Below are 23,348 nucleotides of genomic sequence, written 5' to 3'. Positions count from 1 at the left end.
ACACTTTCCAAAATAACCCATCTCGCGTGTTCTAAAACATTCGTGTTCAAAAGGCAAACAACTATATTTATCATGAATAATATTAACTTTACCTCCCAGAAAGATGGATCTTAAAAGTCTATATGAACTAATACTGCATTATACCAACTTATTTCAGCCAATCTTACATCGTAATTCATTCACTAGGGTCTTCTTCAGGAGAGCTTAATATCAGAAGAGTAGTCAGCGATAACTGTTGATTTATTTGATTTGCAATAAATAAAAACAAATGCGAGTACACAATCCTTCATCACCTGCCTGACGGGAGCATTTGAGGATCAAATTTCCGCTCCAGGTAGTCCTTTATTCGAGAGGCTTGCTCTTTGGACAAGCAGCCCTTGGCCATGATTTGATTCGTATCGCTAACAATAAATCCAGAGATCGACTTGTAATTATGACAGAGATTTAGAGCAGTAATATATGACATGCCAGGAATAGAGGTGTAAAATCTAAGCTTTGTTTGAGAGGTCTCGTCCAGATCGGTGGGGCAACCGATGCCCGCATTTTTTCTAGCCTCCAGTCGACAGATATCTGAAAGTACGCGAGCCGTGTCTTTCTGATGATCTGTGAAATATATCGTCAATTTTGACCGGACTAAATGCACAAGTGTCTTCTCAACGTATTTAGTCCAATGTAAAGGTTTAACAGAATTCTTGTCATCCGTTTTTGTGCTATCCTTTTCAATTATCAACGCTGGTTTATCAAATAAGTCACAAAGAGCGGTAACTCTTTCTAGAAGTTTGTCTTTGCGGGATCCCTTGGTGAACTCCGACCAATGCTGCCTATCGACTCCCATGCGGTTACTAACGATGTAGTCACAATTCGCTAGCTGCGCTGTCTTAACTGTAATTCCATGCTGAAATCTGAGTTCTGAAATTATTTCTTGACAGCCATTAATTTCTCGTGAATCCACCAATACAACGTGTTTCTCTTTGGTATTCACCGCAAAGGACGAACTGTTAAATATTAAACCCGTTGAGCTTACAATGCTTCTCCTGGGCAAATATTTACCATCGGATTCCTGTTTTCTAGTTTCTGCAGCTTTCTTCTCTGCCAATATTCGCCGAAATTCCTCCTGTTTCTCCTTCTGTTTCTGTAGTCGTTCTAAACGCTGTTGTTCTTCTTTTGTCATGTCTTTGCGGTTCGTGTTTGCAGCCGAAGGAGATGTTTTCAAAGTAGACAATGAGGACCGACACATGTTTGTCCTGGAGTTTTTGTCTCCGAGAAGACTTGAAACTTGCATGGTTGATTCTTTCAAGAGAGTTAAGTTTTCCCTGTTGACTGTAGTTTCCTCTGCCGTTTTTTGCGCTACCATTTCGTCTTCACTGCTGGAAGACATCAACACTTGGCGAATCTTTCGTTTCCCTTGGGCAACATTTACATTATCAAATGAGGAATTGTTTGCAGCTTCTCCATCACTTGATGATTCTTCCATGACTCTAATTCTTCGTCTTTTAGAACCACCGTCTAAAGTCTTCTCTTTGACAGTTCCAGTTCTCTTCATGGGTTTCGACCGCCTTGTTCTCCTCCCAACATAAGAGAGTTCCGATACATCCATCACTGTCACCTCATCCGCGCTATAATGCACGGTAGAATCCTCCTCCTCACCCTCTTCCACAACAAAGCTGTCCTCCAGGTACTGAGACTCTTCCTCAGGAGGGGCTTGGGAATAAACGTCCATGTTGTAATGGTGATGAGATAGTTTAAATCTCCCATTAACTGGTACACTCTTAATAGAATTGAGATAAATGGCATGCATATTGTCTGATGTTCTTTGTGAAAGTTGTGTGGCTTCTCCAATAAAACTGTCATCATAGCGATCCAGATCACTCCCCTCTTCTTCATCACAAGAGTACTCATCTTCATTGGACACTTCTGCTTCATCCTCCAAATATTCCGCCACAAATTTCCTAGGTTTAGTGCTTTTGCTGGATTTCTTCACATTGTTTTTGTCTTTTCCCTTTCTACATTTATCTATAACCGATTTCTTTATAGCTATGGCATTGGCATCTACTTCAAAATCATCGTACTCATCCTCACTGGAATCTAGAGGTAGAACAAATGATACGCCGGGTTTGCAATGACCTTTTTTTTTCTGTACAGATTTCCCGCAACTTGAATCCAAGTTAACCAGTTTCTTAACACTTGGTTTTACAGGTGTAATAAAATCATCATCAGTAACAGGATCATTATTTCTCTGCTTGGTTGCAGGAGGTTTCAAAGGGGTAACAAAATCATCATCTAATATTTGTTTTTGTGTCAATGGTGAAGATGGAGAATCCAAAATGACAGCTTTCCTTTTTCTTTTCACAGCCATAACTTCCTCATCTGAGGAAAAATTGTCCAAAAGTGGGTTGAAATTACATATGGAGGGTGACGTGTTTGGTGTCAAAGACTTTCTGTTCAATTGACTAAGAAAGGGATCTTCTTTAGAAATAGATGAAAACTTTTGACTTTTGATTGATTTTCTACCAGACAAGATGGGGGAAAGAGATTGTTCAAATTTTTCTTTTATATCAATAGAATTACACTGCTTTGGAGAACATTCCCGACTTTCTGAATCCTCTTTGATACAGTCTGAATCCTCTTTGATACAGTCCAATTCCGTCTGAAAATCATCATCTTCCATCACATGTGAACATGGCTCTTCCTCGAGAATTTGATGGTTTTGATGAATTTGAGAATCTGATGGTTTTGATTCTTGACTCAGAAGTGTGGAAGCTAGAGATTTCCTGCTCTTTAAGATGTTTTGACTCCGACATCTGGAGAAAGTAACTTGTGATAGATTCTGGCTGACACACGGTGATGGTGGAATGACATCATCCAATTCAAATCCTAAATCGAATTGTGCCAAAGCATTGGTATCTTCCTCCTCTTCAGAACTACTAAATGATGTTGTATTTCTTTCATGCTTTGTCTGCAGTTTTGTAAACTTACCTCCACTTGAATCTCCTTTTGTTGCAGACTCCACATTTGCTTGACTTTCCTCAACAGATGTTTTACAGAATTGATTGCCTTGTCTTTGATTTTGTACAACAGATTGTGGCATTTCTTTTACCCTTGAGGTAGAAGTTAATACACAGAAGCCTTCTGAGTTGGACTCAGATGCTTGTAAGACTTCTTCACTATCATGCACAACTGCCATTGCTTGTGTAAAAGTAAATTCATCATCTTTTGGAGAAAGTTTTTTTAAAGGTTTGTTTTCAGAAGACAGTGGAGCTTGGTCATTGTTTGTAGAGATCAGTTTAGATATACTATCCAATGGAGGTTCTAGTAATGAATCTTTGGTCAAAACTGCATCTTGTAGGCCACTCTCATTGAAAGAATAATCAAAATAGGAGTTCAAGTCTGCATAGTTTATAGTTTGTTTTTTAAAGGCATTTCCCACTATGGCTTTTCTCTCACAAATTTTATCATTTAACTGTTCTGTACTTGTTTCTTCCTTCTGTAAGATAGGTCTATCTTCTTTACTAACTTTTTGTTCATTTTTGAAATGTGCCTTTTCTTCAACCAAAACTTCAGAAAAGCTCAAGTCAAAATTTGGTTGAGAAGTCAACAAACTGTTACTATCAGAGAAATTGATTTCTTCATGATTTGAAAATTCCTTATTTTCCTCTTTATTGTCAGAAACGGGTAATGTATGGACATCACTTAAATGAACACTGTGATTTCCAACATTACTTGTCTCATTAATAGCAGGTTGTGTTCTAATGTCTACTTCTATTTCAGATATCACAGAATTAATTCTATGATCCTCATTTACAGACTTTCCTTCATCCATCAAAATACCACCATCACTGTTTTTCATTGGATTTTCTTTCAGTGGATTCTTTTCATAATTCTCCTCCCTCACTAAATGATGAATATCACAGCTTTTCAGCAGATTATCGTGGTTCAGATGTTTCTTTTCAGTAGCTCCATTGTTGTTACAGTTTGGAGTATCACCAGAACTATCACTTGGGTTTCCTTCCACACTTGAAGTCTTTCTGAAAAGATACTGATTCTCCCAAACCTGAACAATGGTAAGCATGTCTTCTGGAAATATGGGTGTGTCTGCTAACAAGCTAACCATTACTTCCAATTCCTCTGATGTGGGAGCCTCTGGGATGGTAAAAGCTTCACTGTCAGTAGACAAAGGTGACATAGGTATATCTGGTGTGGTTAGTCCAGGTTCAGACTTACCAGAAAGCACAATGTTTTGGTTTACCTTTTCTTTGTTACTTATGAGAGGAATTTGAACCTCAATATCATCATCAACGAATATAACTTCAGGAACAGTTTGTAAAACATTTCTAGAATTAGTAACTTTATCAATTGCTTTCTTATAGGTTTCCAGAATAGTTTGTAACGGTTTCTTAGCACTCTGGGACGTCCAGCTTGGATCACACTTACTGTTGTCACTTTCTGAATGTTTCACACCTTCAAAGTCATTCTCATCAGTGTCTGCAATTACTGACACTACAGAGGAATTGGTTTTTAAAATGCTTCTCTTCCTTGGAGGCTTGGCCCCCATGGAGTTCTTATCAATTGCAACATGATTATCAATATCCTCTGGGTCCAAATACAACCTCATTTCATCATCATAGCTGTTTTCATCAACACAACCTGGAAAAAAAATATTTTAGAATACACATACTTTAAATGTATCAATGTAGGGTACTTTACATACATTGTACATATTATACTAGATATGTCTTCAGGGAAGAGACTACGTCTGTATGGCATGATATATTATGACAAATACATAAAAGAGAGCTGTATGTGACAGGTCGGATATGATACATAAAAAAAATTAATGTTTCAAAAATGAATGTCTGAATTGGAAATAAGCTCACAAATGATCAAATTCAACAGCAGTAAGATCAAAATCAGTTACACTGAGGGTCAATTCAGAAGGATTTATGAATTTCTTCATTAAAGCAGTGATTTTTCTACAATTCTGACAAGGGTCCTGTGGCTTTCGAATTGGGAAAAATTGTAGATATTTCATTCAAATTGGGAAAAATCAATTTTATCGTAAATAAGTTTCAAAATCATATCAAACATTATATCATCTTTATTTTACACATCTAATTTTCTTTAACCTTCTAAAATTTTCAACTATTCTATCCAAATCATCATTCCAATAACTCTTTATTAAGTCTTATGTACATAATTCACATTGAATGTTTATTTTTTTTCAAATACATTTTCCTTTCATAATTTTAGTATTGGGAAAAATGCAAGCTAAATTGGGAAAAAATGGCAATTTTTAGGAGGGGAAAGGGCCGAAATTCAGACCCAAAATGGGCCTTAAAAACCTTTAAAAAAATATTGTTGTGTTAACTTTGTCTTTGGTAAGTATCATATCACCATGTATTATTTCCAATAGCTTTTCATGTGTATTTTGAAGAACCCTTCTAATACATTGTATACAGATTTATTTTTGCTATCAATTTAACTTCCCTACTTACAACACTGCAGTACATGTAGATAGAAACACAACTGTATCTTTTATATATACTGCGGTACTAATTTCATGGTGCAAAAATTTCCCAATTTCTATCGTTTGGTATTTCACAATGGTTTTAATCTCGCTGACAAACCTCTTCAAATACTTCCTGTGAAATAGGAAAGGAGAAAATACAATGGACTAGACCAGGGTTCAAACCCAGGCCACCCGAATCTCTAGTCAGGTGCTAAAGCAAATGAGCTATCTGGCCACTGGTGATTAAATCTGGTTGACCACTACATTCCTCCCTCCTTGAATGTCTTCACATTTGAAGACATCAACCCAGATTCTTTTTGCCCCTGGCAGGACTTTCAGCTGTAAGTCCAGGGGTTGTCAATGGCACCAATTGTAACAGGAAGGGAGAAAATGCAACAGACCAGACTAAGATTCGAACCCGGGCCCACTGAATCTTTAGCCAGGTGCTCAACCAACTGAGCTATCTGGCCAACAGCATTCGAACCCAGCTGACCCCTACACCCGTTTCATCTCTGTAATAGAAGTTTCTCCTTAAGCTATTAAAATAAATACCACCACTCATAATCATATAACCTCTGCATATTAAATGTTGATCATGATAAGAAACTTCCTATAATAGGCAGTGGACACCTGGACTGTGAGTAAATTTCCCTGTCTGTTAGGAGATTAGTGACGCATGACTGATCAGCTTTGACAGACTTAGTGGGGTCATCACAGGTGGATACCTTGTATCAAAGTTGATCAAGAGTTTTTACATGCATTTTAGCAGTATAAATAAGATGTGTTTGTGAAACACAAATGCCCCCGATAATGGCCAATTCCAAAGATGGCCAAGGTCACAAGGACAAATATCTTGGTACCAGTAGAAAAATCTTGTCACAAGAAACACTCATGTGCAATATGAGAGCTCTAATATTTACCATTCAAAAGTTATGACCAATGTCAAATTTTTTAAAAGTAGGTCAAATGCCAAGGTCAAACGGTTTAGTACCCACGGAAAGGTCTTGTCACAAGGAATACTCAAGTGAAATATCAAAGCTTTAGCACTTATTGTTCAATAAAATATTAGCAAGGTTAAAGATTTCAAAAAGTAGGTCAAACTCCAAGGTCACAGGGTCAAAAATGTTGGTACCCACAGAAAGGTCATGTCACAAGGAATACTCATGTGAAATATCAAAGCACTAGCTCTTACTGTTCAAAAGTTATTAGCAAGGTTAACGTTTCAGACAGAATTACAGAATGATGGAATGACAGACAGGACAAAAACAATATGCCCCCCCAATCTTTTATCTCGGGGGCATAAAAAGCAAATGATTTTATTCGAGAGTGATGCCTCTCATGAAATTATGCGATAAATTTCTCACAAATATTTAGGAATTTACAGTAATATAAACACTTTGGTGACACCAGAAACCAACACTCATAATTGCATATCAAACAGTGTTATTAAGCTGTATAAAAATTTATTTTTTGTTTATAATCTTATGTATAAATGTTGAATATAAACGAGTTCTGAAGTTAAATTTATACAAACATATTATGTAATGAAGTGGAAGTTGAATAAAATGGTGGAGACATGTGCTGATATGCAAAGTTTATTTTTTTTTTAAATGCATTTTACACTAGAAATAGAGGAAAGAGGTTAAGAACATGAAGAAATTATGACATTTATAAAGATAAGCTGTAAATAAATTTAAATGTCAAAGTCTTTAAAAATTTGTATAAAATTGCGAAATGTTTTTCTAACTTAGATTTCACTGGCAACTTTTATATTGTTAAAGTCCCTCCAACAGAGATTGAGAAAATATGGGAAATTGCATTGTTTAGTCAATGAAACTACCCAAAACAATTAAAAAGTCTTCAAATATCAGAAAATAATTTTTAATGAAAGTTTCTACTACATGAAAACTTGCCATTGCATGCAACATTGTCACTAATATCAAATCTGACATAGGAAAACATATAAGCAAGCGACTAATCTACATTTCCATATGAGGTGAAGACATTTTATAAAATGAGACACTTTTTTTTTTGCTTTAAGAGGCAGATCAAGCAATCCCCCTTCCCACTGAGAAATGTATTTCAAAATCATCAGGACAATTTTTACAAATACATGGTATATCATAAATTCGAATATAATATCTTTGTTTTAATCTAATATTCAAACAAATTATGAATTGATTTCTCACAACAATGATTTGCCTACAAGTAAATTCTATATACATCTTGCTTGACACAGAAAACAATCTGTGTATCAAACTGAAGTATCTTATTGCACAAGTTTAGTTTCTATTTTAAAGAAGTTTCAAAACAGTGCTGCGATGTAAATTCAAAAGAAAGAAAAGTACTTCCGGATACTGGTTGTCAAGGGGGATGTCCCCATACCAAACCAGGTTATACAGAAATAACCTGATTTCCTTAATTTGAATTTGACCAATCAGAGACTAGAATACAATAACTATTAAGTGGTAATGTGAAAATAAACCCTGAATATAAAATGGAGTGAAAACAGATTTTGCTTGAAAACATGAGACTAACAGTGAGTGAATTGAAACCTGTGTACAATATGCATGATATTTCACCATTTTGACATTTCACTGAGATCTGCACTGATAGTAATGCTTCAATAGACACTGATGGGTAAACAAGTCAACTTCGATGAATTCACCAAAGTAAACCTTCCTTTTTCTTTTTATTCAGTACTGCTATTTTGATTGCCATTTCATGAAATGTGTTGTATCATGATCTCCTGCAGCAGGATATCTTATCAGATCACAATCTGATATTTGTAAACTTTCTAAGGAATAAGTTTGTTCTCTCTTCTAGAGCAGGTAGCAGACCATTTTGAATGTGACACATAACTTTGTCAGGAGCTTAAAATCGTTACCTTGAATCTCAATAAACTTCACAAGTTCTACAAAGTTTTTTGTTCTTTTGGAGTGACAAATCTGGTGCTCTGACTGCAGGGCATTCTGCCAAGGCATCCAGTTGTTGTATGACATTGTATCTGTTGACAGATTGTCTTCCATATCCTTTAAATAAGAAACTTGTATTAAACTGTTTGTCTGTGTCTTTGATAAAAGAGTTACCATAACCAGAGACATATAGTGTTTTATGTGTGTGCGTGTGATAACAGAAGTAAGACATCAGAAATGTGACATCTGAGTTGCCCTCTCTTTAATACATCTTGACACCTTCATAGTGATCTACATTTGAAGGTTGTACATATGTACATATTGTATGTGTATTTATAACTGCAAGTTGTAAAGGATTTTCTCTTCAGCAGCCCCTTGCTTTCTGTAAAATAGCATGTAAATGTCCTAGATTAAGGAATAACACAGGTCTGTCCAATATGTATCGGAGGGATTGTTTTTGAGTTTTACTTTTTTCATGTGATTATCATATTCATAAATGATTTACCTTTATCCTCCTATTATCATTATGAATCATGATAATGGTGTATATTACTAAATAAACTTTTAAAATTTTCAAGAATAGAACACTATTTTTCAAAACAGTGATGGGATGATAATTGATTATAATTGAAAAGTTGGTTACATTGTTGTCATTCTTCTCCCTAGAAAATCAAGTTAGAAAGTGGTCTGTTTAGCTTTGGAAATAGTTTAGCAAAGATCATTATTGCATTATCTGTTAACTTCTATTGCATATGAAATATAACATCACAAAAATAATGGGTTTCACATTTTTTGCACAATGCATGTAGATAATAGAGGGTTTTGTCAATGGAATTTTGAATATCTCATGTGGTGCACATTAGTTTTGAAGTATATGTGAAATTGAAGGTTTTTAAGGTAAAACCTTTGTTTACAAGATATCTATACTTACCTGCATTAACATTTTGCATTTCTCCATGGCTACCTACAAACCTGCCTAAACTTTTGAGACCACCCCTATAGCACTAAGCACCAATAAGGTTGTGTACAGATATCTCATAAAATGAGGTTCAAGGTGTTGATTAAAAACCTTCAGTTTACAAAAATACATGCACCACCATCTTGCAGAATTTGAAGCAGAATAAGGGCAGGCTAATTACATCACAAAAATTGATTCAAGAACAGAAATGGCTGGTTTGCTTTAAAATATGTTAAAGAGGAGTTGGTTACACAAAGTAAGGTACCATGCGTAAGAAATGACGAAGTTCAACTACATGTATGTTTTTCAAAGAATGTCTGATCACTTCCAAAAAGACACATGCACATCTACAATGCTTCCATAACAGCTGTATAAGGTCTGAAGGATGTCAAATAAATGCTGTAAGAGGAGTTGCTTACAAAAATAGGTACCGTCTATGCAAGATATGCTTAAGGAGGAATGTTACACCATAGAAATTTGATATGGATGAAAAGTAGAAGATATGTACATTACTTTGAAATTGAAAACTTCAAATTTACTTTATTTTGTCAAAAATGCAGTTTTAGTAGAATTCAATCTGGAAAAAATTTAAAACTCCTGCTGGACTCACGAACAATCTACAGTTCAGCAGTCGACATGCTAACCTACTGAGCTACTCAGCTTTGTGATGATTTTTGAAATGAATAGACAAATATTGCTGACATTTATATATTTATATTTTCATCCGTGTTTTAAAAGGAAGTCATCATTATGACGATGTAGAGTACCTTCTTAAAAAATGACAAAGTTCAACTACATGTATGTAAATTTTTCGAAAAATGTCTGACCACTTTCAAGACATATACACATCTTCAATGTGTCCATAACAACTGTACAAAGTTTGAGGAATGTCAAGTTAGAGGTGTGAGAGGAGTTGATTACACACAGTAGGTACCCACAGGGATGCCCACCCTCCCACCCGCCATTCACCATTCTATAAGCCAGATGCATGTAGTGCAAACCGGTCAAAAAGCACTCATCTCAAATCTCTATGTGTGCAGTTACTTAAAAACTTGGCAAACCAAGCTTATATTTGACCAACATCCTTCATATAGAATGAAGTAAATGTGGACTCTGTAGACCAAGAAAATGCCATATGCCTAGTGGCAAGCACTTCTGCAGACATCAGATTCTCATGGTTGAGTTAATAACAAACTTTACAAGTGATTCAATCCAATGAGATATATATATAGTTCCGAAAAGCTGATCTATTAAGTTAAAAATAAACATTGTTCTCCTTTGTACACCATTCGTGAGGCAATCTTCCTGTGCTACTTTTTGTATTAGATTCTAGAAACAATGGTGGGAAGTCATTCCACTCCAAATTCCAGCAAGAACATCTCATTCCAAGCAAGAGAGTCTGGATATAGAAATCAGAACTCAATCAATTTCTTTTTGTCTCTGGTTGCAAATAAATCCACATTGGGTTAGTACATGCATATGCCTTGAATCTCTTCTGCACCACCTCCTGACAGACTCCATTCTGTCATTTTTGGACTTTGCATCATGTACCCTTGGCAACATCTCTGTGAAAACTGATTCACTATTACATTCCTCTACCTGTGTATGTAAGCCGTCTAAATTTGCAGTCACTGCTGCTGACACCATTGCAAAAAGTCTCATATCATCAGTGGAGGATCTGTCCCCTCATCGTGATTGATAGAGGAAAGTTAAACTAACCTCAGAAAGAATCTATTTGTGTCTGATATTCTCTCTGGAGTGTTGCAGAAATTTTATCACAGATTTATATATGACAATTGTTCTTTGTCTGACCACCTTCTTGACACACTGGCGTCCTCTAGACACTCCTCCCAACCACCAGTCGAGACATCTGCCCACACTGTTAAAGCTGCTCTGGATGTCTTTATGATAGTCTCTGCCGGAAAATCCTTGGTTCTGTCTAACTTTGCAAGTGAGGTAGAGAAAAATTCTTGATTCCCATTAAATAATTGATGCTGTGCACATGAGGGTGCCACTATTGAAGAAAAAATAACTGAATTGGGTGCATTTGAACCTGGTAGCTATCATCTTGCTTAAAATATCCCACATTTCCTCTGACCACTGTTTACAAATATCGCTACGAAAAGCAATATTACAAACATGGTGACAAAAATAAATTGGATGACAATCTGGCATCATCATTTCTCTGCTGAATTTACCACCAATTTATAATAAATAGAATTAAGACAGATCTACTGATTGTTGGCTCAGCAAAAAATCTCTTAAAAAACAGACATTTTTGTTGTTGTTGACAGGGTGTCCGACCAAACTGTAATTGAGGTGCTTGTGCATTATGGGTATGCAAGTGTATATATATGGGTGGTTTTAAAAGTTCAGACAAGATTGTAGGTAGCCCTGGGATAATGCAGAAAGTTGATGAAGGAAGTATAGATATTGATGTAAATGACATTAATAATACATGTAAAAATAGCAGTGGTGATATGATGAGGATCTAAATTTTCAAACCATCCTATCAAAAACTATCATTATTGTGTAGATATTTGGGGAGAATTTCTGAAATTATTCATGATTATGATGTCAAAATTAGATTACTAAAACTACAGCATGTAAAATATTTTCAATTTCATTTTTTGTGCACATTACATTTATTTCATAGTGCAGCTGCTTCAAGCCACTGACATTTTTAGTGTTTCCAATGGCTGATTTTCCTAATAAGTTTTAGTAATGATAAATTTTATGTTTTGTTATCAAAAATGGCTACTGTGGCAACATTTCTGGTGAAAGTCATCATATATTCAGGAAAGTTTACCAACTAAAAGGAATGTTATCTATGTTCACAATAACATGTTATAATAATGAATACTATTTTATCCACGAATATAGAGGGTAATTAAACTGTTTGAAATATGCATAGACAATTATACTTTACTACATAAACTACTCCGAATGTTCATAAAAATACTAACAAACATGTATGTACCATAAATCTGGAAATCCTATTATAGATTTCAGTGAAAATGCTATGCATTCATTTTTGTGTATGAAATTTTAGCATACATACTGGCATATGAAACTTTACTGTTTTTTAGGCCTTATAATCATTATCTAAAAATTCATTTTTACGATTTTTGGGGTTTTTTTTTGGGGGGGGGGGGGTGAACTTACCTTTTAAGACAGACAATCAAATACAAGATGCTAACTACCATTACGATTTTTGTACATACCTCACCCAGAGAGAGAAACTTGGAAGACTTGGGTAGGGGCTTTGCCTTCTTCATTAATCTTTCCATCTCTGCAAGTTCTTTTGATGCCATCTGACCATCATCTCCTTTGGAATGCTTAGCTTTAAGCAAAAATCTTAGAGATTACTTCATTTTAAAATACATTTTCACAACGGAATCTAGAATTCTTTTTCCCAATATTACAATTTTCTTTTAAAGAAATCAAAAATCTAAAATATAACAGAACATCAGACACTCAAAATATTAAAGAGCTAGGGGACTAAGGCCCAATTTTTACTGAATATTTACATAAACTTCTAGACTAATTTATTCCCAATTATTGATAAATGTATATATAATTGAAGCTAACAATATTGCATGAATGAAAACAAGTTTCTTGAAAATTCTTTTAAATATTCATGCCATTGCATTTTGCATTATTTCCTAACTTACTACAATCAGTCCTTTCCACCCGTTTCCCTATACTGTGTAGTTTTAGTGATCAGTTTGCATATCATTAAACATGTCGATCTGTTTCTAAGTCAAAGAATTAACTATTACATGTTTTAAGAGTATCAGTGATGTGTAAGCATTTAAGAGATTAAGACACTGTTTACACTTCCAATATGACTAGGTTTAGTAATGTCAATGAGGACAATTTGCAGAAAATGTTAGAAAACAAGACATGTTTTAGAAACACATATGCCCCAGTGTGGCAATATTGAAAAGGATCAACTTTCATTTCGAATGTCTGTAGTGATAGTGAATACTGTGGGTTATATACTAGTCAGGGACAACTGTAATAATTACTTTCATCTCTCAAGATACTGAGCAGACATTTGCAAATAACCAGTCATTTGAATTGTGACTTCTTGACTTTGTGATCTGAAAACCAATAGGGGTCATCTACTCTCTAGGGGTTAAACACTGTACCAAGTTTGGTAACTATCAAGCAAACAGTTTTTTTAGATATTGGGCAAACAAGACTTGGTCTACAGACCAACACTGACCCTTGACCTTGTGACCTGAATGTCAATTGGGGTCATCTAATTTCTAGGGGCAACCACTGTACCAAGTTTGATGACTGTCAAGCAAAGGATTCTTTAGATATTGAGCAAACAAGACTTGGTCTACAGACCAACTGACAAGTACAAAACAGTATGCCTCCTCTTTTTTACGGGGAGGGGTAATGAAATGCTTTGACATTGTTACAAAATTACATAAATAGAAATGCTGATTATTTGCAAGTTTTTGTTATTACTGAATTAAAGAATCATATAGCAGGTTAGGTAATAATAATCTTATTGAATGACTTCTTGGAGAACAGTCAAACTGTAGGGAAAAAGACCTGGGAAACTGTTGACCAAGGCCAAAGGCTGAGAGCAACAGTTTCCCCATGTCTTCTCCCCTGACAATGATTTGATTGTTCCTCAAAAATAAGCAATGAAGAAGTCATGCAAAGACTGGATTTTGTAAGCGCAATTTTTTTGCCAGTCTTTAGACACCCTTTTTTTAACAACATTCAATTAACAAGATGAACCATTACTCATTTTAAAATTACTACTCCCCTATTGCAATTTGTTTTTATTGTTGTGCTCACATATTAATCATGAGACAAGAGTTGTCAGTAGACAACATAGCTTCAGTAGACAACATAGCTTGCTGGGAGGTGTGACTACTTACCCTATTCCTCTTGATTCAAAAGATATAACCAAAGTTGAAGTTTTTGAAATGTAGATCAAAACTAAGATCACTAGGTCAAAAGTCTTCATACCAAATGAGAGATCTGGTCATGAGGAATCTCTATGTGAAATATCAAAGCCCTATCCCCTTTACTATCATAGATATAGCTAAAGTGGGATAAAGTCCAAGGTCAAAAGTCTTGGTACCAAATGAAAACCCTGGCCATGAGGAATCTACATGTATATGTGAAATATCAAAGCCCTATCCCCCTTGGTTCAAAAGATATAGCCCAAGTTAAAGTGTTTCCTGTTAAGTGTGACAATGACACTGTCGCCGACACCAGTATTGACAATAGCTCTCCAGACATTCATCCCGGCGAGCTAAGAATGACATCAAATTACCCAATTTTAAACAAAATAATGGCAGTATGAACTTTCGTCAGTTTCATGACATCATATTCCTACTGATCTGGTCGTAGGATTTGCAAAGCTATTTCATCATGATCTGAAGATTGAATATTTTAGGCAAAATTGCTATCTAATTGTCCCAACTCCTTTTACTCAAATTCAAACTCCTAATACCAGATAAAACAAAAATGTCTTCATTATGAAAAAACCTGGGGAGAGAAATATCAATATCTTTGCAATATAATTTTGGTCCTACTTTTGGACTTTGCAGACTTTGGTGCTATCTGTGAGTCAAGTATGATTTCCTTGCTTGGTTTATAGGCCAGCTTCACTGTGATAAACATTTTGTGACACCTGGGGTCCAGCCCCTCAGGAATCATCCTTGGATTACTCTGGTAAAACTGTAAAGTCTTGGCACTATTCAAGATAGCCTTGTGAATGCTCTTCTTAGAATAAACTCCTTGATTGTATATCTGAAAAGAGCAGTATTTTAGCTGAATTTTATTTGGGACATGTGTCATGTGCTTTTAGCTAAAGAAAAACAATAGTTCACAGCATGAGTTTATCCTCTCCTCCAGTCAAACCAAATACCTACAGCGCATCACCACCATCAACCTTACTGCATTCAGTTTCATTTACTTCCATTCCTTACCTGTTCCTCTTTGCCTTGTGAGATCAGCATTACGATTCGACCCTGTCTTTTCCTGCCAGTTCGCCCCATTCTCTGGACCAGCCTGATAGGGCTTTTACTGGCATCATAACAAATTATTAGATCCACCTCCCCAATATCGAGCCCCTCCTCTCCAACACATGTGGCCACCAAGGTATTGTAGCGACCCTCACGAAACTTCTTCATCACCTATTTTGAGAATTTACATTTGTTTACAGTAAAAGAAAATATTAAAAATCAAATATATTGTGTCATAATCATCCCGTATTTCACTTAAAAATACTTTGTTCCCAGCCTCAAATAAATGTGTGGAAATCATCGATGTTATAATATACTTCACCAGTATACTTCTTTATACTTAATGTAGAGATTTCCTTTGATAGTTTATAACCCAGATGACAGAGATAATAAGGTTAAGGGGCTCATGGATTTTAAAATTGGTTCCTATCAGGAACCTGCAGAAATTCAGGTTCTAGCATTAACACTTTCCTGAATAATAGGCATCCCAATAACAGTAATTTGTTCCCAAAATAGCTTACTTGGAATACAATAAAGATATCGAGAAGAATTCATAAACAAAATGTTACATGAAAAAGTGTGCGTACACCCAGAAAATGCAGTCAACTTGTCATACAACCCCCCACCCACCCACCCCATTCCTGCTGTTCTGTCCAGGAGGAAGGTCTCCCACATGCACAATTTTTGTAATTGGCAGGTATATGACTTTGAGCTATTATCCTACCTTGAGTTGCTCCTTTTGGGTGAAACCTTTCATGCCCTTGCCAGCAGATGACTGACCTATAAAACTCATTGCCTTGACCCGAGGTTCATGCTGCTTCAGCATGTTGGTGATTTCTTCTACACTGTCTCTATACTGTGAGAAAATCATGATTCTTGTGGTCACTTCTGTCTGTCCATTATTGCAGTCTGTTAAAAAAACATCCCAAAAACATTATATATACATGTATATCAAAAACATCATGTGATGATCATATAAGACATGCCATATTATATCATATCATATTATATTATTATTACCATACTTTTCTTCTATTCAGTCCCAATGATTGTGACACTCTTCTGTGTGGTCTTTTATAATAACTGTTAAGCAATTGAATCTTCATTTAACTCACCTTCAATGGACTTGAAATGGTTCAATACAACTTCGTCCAGTTTTGCTAATTTAGGATGTCCTACTGTAAAAGACTGACTGCTTGAAAATCCTTTCCTAAACAGTGATAAATTTTTGTCATTTAATATAGCCTGCACCATACATACGACAAGACTGTATTGCATTTATATTAAAAAAAAACCCTTTTTTGTAAATTTTGTTATTAACATAAGATTGACTAGTCAAGTTACTACACAGTAAATACCATTAAAAGTCTGCTGGTATCAAAATGGGCACACACTGCAGTGTAGGGTGCCCCATACACATAAATTATTTTGCTTGGTTTACAAACCGGTAGGGAACTCATAACTTGTCATAATGTCATAATTTTTTTTTCTCTTCTTTTCTTTTTGTTATCTGTCATTTGTTTTGTTACTTTGACTCTATGCCAACATGGTGATGTCAATAAATAAATTAAAATTGAATAACGAGCCATTAAATAAAATTCCGGTGTAGTGAGCTACCTTAAAGTGCAACACACCTTTTACCTGTTATGCATCAGCTGACAAAGTTTGATGATTGTAAGACTTGTAGTATTTTTAAAGTTATGAGCCGGACATGAAAAAGACATGAATATCACATCATATGTTCCATCTTCAGACAGACATATTATAATACCTGTACCCAACAACTTGTTGCATAATCAACAAAACTGGTGTCCATTATTTACATCTCAGTACCACACTTACCCAAACTTTTCCTGCAGCATATTCATCAAATCACAAAAATCTGGAATCTTCAGGAGTTCTGTTCTTGTGCGACCATGACCTTTATTCCCACTGATGACCCCATCAAGGAAATTGTACAATGAACGTAATCCGTGTAAGTGGACCAATTCATATCCATGATAAAGAGAAATTGCTAATGCGAAATCCCCCTCCACCATACCATATTGTGTCTTCTGTAAAATAAAGAGCAAATGTCTATTCTCTAGATCAGTTTTTTGGGGGGTGGGGGGTGTATTTCAAAGGGGAGGAATTTCCCACATGTTGTAATTCAGTTACCACCTGATTATTTTCAATTTGAAGATCAAATTAAACATAGTCGATTTCTTTCATTTCATCAATTTTGGAAAAATGAATTTCTGATTTTGATCCTGATTTGATAAACAACTATGCAAACCTGTTTCAAATTATTTAATAACAGATTGATCATTTTTTAGATATAAAATGAAGTGAAAATAAAGTCCAAATTACATATATGTATAAGTACAGAGACCCATTCAAAATAATGGGAGTATTTTCGTAATCAAGGCATGTTTTCCTGCCACCATGTTGAAGCCAAGATCAGACAATGATTATTAAAAAGCAAGAACCCTTCTTGAATGAAATTGTTATCACAAAAGCATGCAATGAAAATGTCTGAGGTAGAAAACTAATTTTGATACATTTATATACCTGCATGATTACAGATTCATTGACCATGAATGATGATGATCAATGTGGAGTACTTCAATATAAACATTATGAAGAATGCTCATTAAACTTTAAATTATCATAAGTTATTTCAATATAAGCAATTTCACATCAAACAACATTTTATTGCAAAGTAAAAGAGAAAATTTTATTGGGGATTTATCTTTATTTCAAATTCAATAATATTTCAAAATAACTTATTTCAATGAGGGGGAATTTCAATATGAGGGGGAATAAGTTGCATTTCGCTACAGATGTAAATATAGTTGACTTTAAGAGTGAAAGGCAGTGGAGCAAATAAACATTTTCATCACACATTTATGACATTAAAGTATGCTACAGCAATTGTTCAGGTGTCCTGTCTCTGATAATTTCTACACTATATGAAGGAGAACTTACACTTAGTCTGTGGGGCGGGTTCTGACGGAACGCTTCTCTGGACTTCAGCAACAGGAACTTGGAAAAACTGGTGGCTTCTCGGTTGTAGATTACACCACACTTCTTTAATTTTCCAATGATCACTTCCATAATCTAAAATTTTAATAATCAAAGTAAACGATCTTTAACTAGAAGTAGAACTGACCCAGTTGGACTGATATATTCCTGTTGAGAGCACAAATGATATGAGGCAAAGATCAGAGTAGTGTAAGGTGAAAGGCGTTTTACGCTTCTTTCAGTTATGTATTGTGAACTCAGTTTAATGGGGAAATCACTGTGACCCAGAGACCATTTTCCTATCTCAGAGTCTAACTGACACCTGAAATGAACAACAGCCCTGTGTGACCCAGTTGAACTGATATACTCCTGCCAAGAGCACAACAAATATTGCAATATTGGCTTTACCCTTGCCGGTACCCCAGAGGACTGACCATTTGCTTGACTTTTGACCTCTAAATCAATAGAAGAATTTATCATCCCATGGTGAGTCTGTATGTGAAGTTTAGTGATTTGAAGTGAAGAGAGAACAATAGAATCCTTCAATAGTACGAGTGTGGGATAGGGAAATTCCACCAAGGGAACAAGATTCGCAGTTACAGCGAATCTTGTTCCAGAGGTGAAATTTCCCTATCCCAAACAAGTAAATAATGAAGGATTATTTTTCTCACATTTTACCAAGTTTAGCGCATTAATTCAAGAACTTCAAGAATATTCAAATTATTATCATGTAATTTCGCAGGAAGCACCATGCACAAAATAAAATTACTCTCTTTTATTTTCATAATGCTGGAATACATGTTAAAACTTGATCAATAGACCACTCGTGTATTCAATTTTATAGTTAATGTGTTTTCCCTACCTACATTAGTGGTACTTGAAACATCTAAACACGACTGCCAGGAGTTCCTTCTCTATCTGGCTGTAATTTATTTCTGCTTGACTTAATGATTTTGACACATCGCTGACTGATTGATCACTTTATAGCAGACATGCATCAATGACCCACGATAATGTAGTCAATGAAGGACAATGTGACATCATCATCTACTTCATAGTTGCGTAACAGTGGATCTATAACACTCCTCGAATTTGCCTTCATGCTTTCCTCATAGTACCATTGTGTCTCTTTTTCTGATAGCTGGTATAAGGGCCTCATTGAATCTGCACAATGACAGGAAGCTTTCATGCAAATGTAAAATTCTCTGGCCCAATGGTTCTTGAGAAGATTTTTAAAGATTTTCTCTATATATTTCTATGTAAAACTTTGATCCCCTATTGTGGCCCCACCCTACCCCTAGGGCCATGATTTTAACAAGATGTGTTTGAGAAAAACAAATGCCCCTGGTAATGGCCAATTCCAAATATGGCCAAGGTCACAAGGAACAATAGCTTGGTACCAGTAGAAAGATCATGTCACAAGAAATGCTCATGTGCAATATGAAAGCTCTAATATTTACCATTTAGAAGTAATGACCAATGTCAACATTTTTAAAAGTAGGTCAAACTCCAAGGTCAACATCACAGGGGCAAAAATGTTGGTACCCACAGAAAGGCCTTGTCACAAGGAATACTCATGTGAAATATCAAAGCTCTAGCACTTACTGTTCAAAAGTTATAGCAAGGTTAGAGTTTCAGACAGAATGACAGACAGGGCAAAAAACAATATGCCCTTCGATCTCAAGGGCATAAAAAACTTGAATCTGCACTATGTCAGGAAGCTTTCATGTAAATGTTAACTTTTCTGGCCCATTGGTTCTTGAGAAGATTTGAAAAGATTTTCCCTTTATATTTGTATGTAAAACTTTGATTCCCTATTGTGGCCCCATCCTACCCCTGGAGGTCATGATTTTAACGAACTTGAATTTGCATCATGTGAGGAAGCTGTCATGAAAATTTGTACTTTCCTGGCTCAGTCGTTCTTTAGAAGAAGATTTTAAAGATTTTTCCTATATATTTGCATATAAAACTTTGATTCCCTATTGTGGTCCTATCCAACCTCCGGGGGCCATGATTTTAACAAACTTGAATCTGCACTATGTCAGGAAGCTTTCATATAAATTTCAGCTCTTCTGGCCCAGTGGTTCTTGAGAAGATTTTTAAAGGACCCCACCCAATTTTTATATTTTTGTGATTATCTCCCCTTTGAAGGGGACATGACCCTTCATTTCAAAAACTTGAAAGCCCTTTACCCAAGAATGCCTTTGCCAAGTTTGGTTGAAATTGGCCCAGTGGTTCTGGAGAAGAAGTCAAAAATGTAAAAAGTTTACAGACAGACAGACGACAGGCGATCAGAAAAGCTCACTTAAGCTTTCAGCTCAGGTGAGCTAAAAAAGAAATCATTCAAGGCCGAAAAGACCATTTTCCTATGCCAGTGTCAATTTTGCTTGACCTTAGACCTTTTAACACCACAATCAACCTCATTCAAGTATACCCCCCCCCCCCCCCCCCCCCCATTGTTGTATGTGTGTTTGTATATACACTGCAAAAGGTTATGGAGTACAAATTTAATATACTGGTAGGTGTACTACAGTCTAGAAATGACGATCCTTTCCAAATTATTAGTTTTTAAAAGGGAATGCATGTACATATGTGTACATATTATAAACTTTCAATACAGAGATGATCAGAGTTAGCCTTAGGTTTAAAATAATAATTTGACCTTACATCAAATGTTAATTTCATTGGTGTTCCAAGTCTTCCAAAGAACAAGGTACGGTTGTATACATAAAAAGGCCCAAAAAATTTCTCTCTACAAAACGTGTTTGGAATTAACCTTAATCAGCATTTTAAGAAAGTAAAATAAATGCCAGGTATACTATGTCAACAAAATCAGAATGATAGTCCTAAATGGATAGCATAATGACATCATGAATAAGACATTTCCCCCCTTTTTCTCAAAATAAGCCTGAAAACTGTCAAATGTCATACAAATTATTGCTCAGGAAAAGATGTACGCATTTGTCGAGCAAAATGAAAATGATATATATTGTGTATTATTTTGAGATGAAAAACATGCTTCAATATGAATTTGCTCGACGCATGCGCTGTATGTTTTCTAAAAGGAAAACCACCTGAATTTGTGGATATTTTCATTGAAAATGGCATTTTTGCAATTTTATGCCAACTTCAAGCTCTCGTCATATGACACAAATCATTTTGCTGATCAAACTGAGTGAATTTTGGGTTTGCTAAACTATTCCTTAATTGAATGCCAGGATTTGAGCTCCAAGTGAAATCATCAATATTTTGGGCCAGATGACTGTAGAAACTGTACCTACTTCTTTCCTTTGTATAATTTCTTTGCCTTAAATTCATTTATGATTGAAAAAACTCAAGAGCTGACCTTCACGTATCTATCTTTGACTGCGGCTATTTCTTTGCTGTCTGGTACAATGATTTTATCCACCTGGCGATCAAATGAGTACTGTTTGATGTCCTTTGACTCTTCCGTTCTTAGCTCAATGTGCGAGATCAGCAAATTAGAGAGCACCTGTTGCACTGCCTACAAACAAAGCCAGCTGATTTGAAACTGAAATATTAGTCAGATATATAGATCTATAATGCTAAAAATTATTCAACTTCATTGAAGAGAAGCATTTTAAATGTCATAGGAGACAGACTGTAGAAGTAGTACCCCCCCCCCCCTCCCCCAGTGATTATCAACCTTGTAACCCAGACTCTTCATTGAAAACCATTACTTGACAATATTAACATTAAGAAATCAAAGCACACAACTCCTAGTGAAAGAAAATCGCTTCCAGATTATGATTCTTGACTTCTCAATTTTGTGGCGTTACAAGTGCCCACTTTCAAGTTGTAAAACAAAACATAGTGTAGATGAGCGTGTATATTTTGTTTGGTTTTTTTTTTACAAATGGATGAGTTGTACAAGGATATCAGTTTGAACCTGTCTACGACGCGAATGCATGGTATATCTATGATTCTACATCAGGAGATAGTAAAGGTGAACAAGATAACAGTTCATTCAGAGCCACTTCAAGTGATATGCAATACCAAACGGTGAACAAATTAAGTAAAAGTGTACTGTCTAGGTAAATCATAATGAAAATAAATTACAATAAATATGTTGCATCCACTCACAACATACTAGCTCATCAAACAAGTGTTTGTGAATGAAGCGTGCAAGTGGATATACTGATAACATCCAATCATAATTACATTTGTAGACCATTCCATTGCCCTAAAAAAATTCTGATGACAAACATTCTCCTTTTTTTTCAATTTCATTTTTTCACACTTTTCTTCATTTAATTTGTTCACTACAACTTTCTTTTGGCATTTTTTCTAAACCTTGCTTTAAAAGAGGGGGGGGGGGGATCATAGCTTCGAATTAATTCTAATGGAAGAAGATTTTTCTGGGGATCTATCTTCAATAAGTTTACATTTAAGACTAAGTTTATTACTGGAGCAGTGAACATCATTTTCTACAATTTATGAAGATTACATTAAATTACAATAATAATTTTATCATCCTCAGCTCCACTTGAAGTAAGCTGTTGGTGTTCTCTGGGTTGTTTTTTTTCTTTCGTCTTTTTCATGTTTGTAGATATGTTGAATTGAAAATGGTTGGAATTATAGAGATGTTTGTACTGTTTGTATGCTATTTAAATTACATGATATGTACCAGAGGACGGTGGAGTTTAGATTTCTGACAGGACAGATGCATGTATGGTGGCCACTAATAGCCATATTCAGGACAGTTAAGGGACACTGACATAATATGCATGGAGGCCCAGTGGGACTATTGGATGTGGAGTCACCAGAATGAACATTTATTCCTATTGTGTGCTGTGATGTCTTGTGCGTGTCATGTCCATGTTATATGTTGGAATGTGAATTTATGGAAACTGAAAAGCGTTCATGTCCTGTGTTTATGCATCAACTTGGAAGACAAAATAATTTCAAGGTTTAAAACAACCAAGAGGAAAAGGAACAATAGAATT

General features: G+C 35.4%; 1 protein-coding gene across 3 annotated transcripts in view; it reads right to left on the bottom strand.

The window, feature by feature from the left end:
- Positions 1-222: 222 nt before the first annotated feature.
- Positions 223-23,348, bottom strand: part of LOC125651549 (Fanconi anemia group M protein-like) — a 44,194-nt gene continuing 21,068 nt past the window's right edge. For 2 of the 3 annotated variants that reach the window (XM_048880198.2, XM_048880199.2), the window contains 10 exons: positions 21,728-21,886; positions 18,346-18,477; positions 17,221-17,432; positions 16,494-16,588; positions 16,103-16,287; positions 15,343-15,549; positions 14,947-15,163; positions 12,604-12,722; positions 8,394-8,538; positions 223-4,644 (listed from right to left, as the gene is read on the bottom strand). In XM_048880198.2, coding sequence (XP_048736155.2) covers positions 290-4,644; positions 8,394-8,538; positions 12,604-12,722; positions 14,947-15,163; positions 15,343-15,549; positions 16,103-16,287; positions 16,494-16,588; positions 17,221-17,432; positions 18,346-18,477; positions 21,728-21,886 — 5,826 coding nt within the window. In that variant the 3' untranslated portion in view covers positions 223-289. Of the gene's footprint in view, positions 4,645-8,393; positions 8,539-12,603; positions 12,723-14,946; positions 15,164-15,342; positions 15,550-16,102; positions 16,288-16,493; positions 16,589-17,220; positions 17,433-18,345; positions 18,478-19,243; positions 19,377-21,727; positions 21,887-23,348 lie in introns of those variants that run through there. The other variant, XM_048880200.2, reaches the window with a different exon arrangement.

This window comes from Ostrea edulis, chromosome 5 (assembly GCF_947568905.1).
Source record: "Ostrea edulis chromosome 5, xbOstEdul1.1, whole genome shotgun sequence".
In the NCBI taxonomy this organism is placed as follows: domain Eukaryota; kingdom Metazoa; phylum Mollusca; class Bivalvia; order Ostreida; family Ostreidae; genus Ostrea; species Ostrea edulis.
Note: the sequence above shows the minus strand (reverse complement) of the source record. Positions and strands in the feature narration are given on the sequence as shown.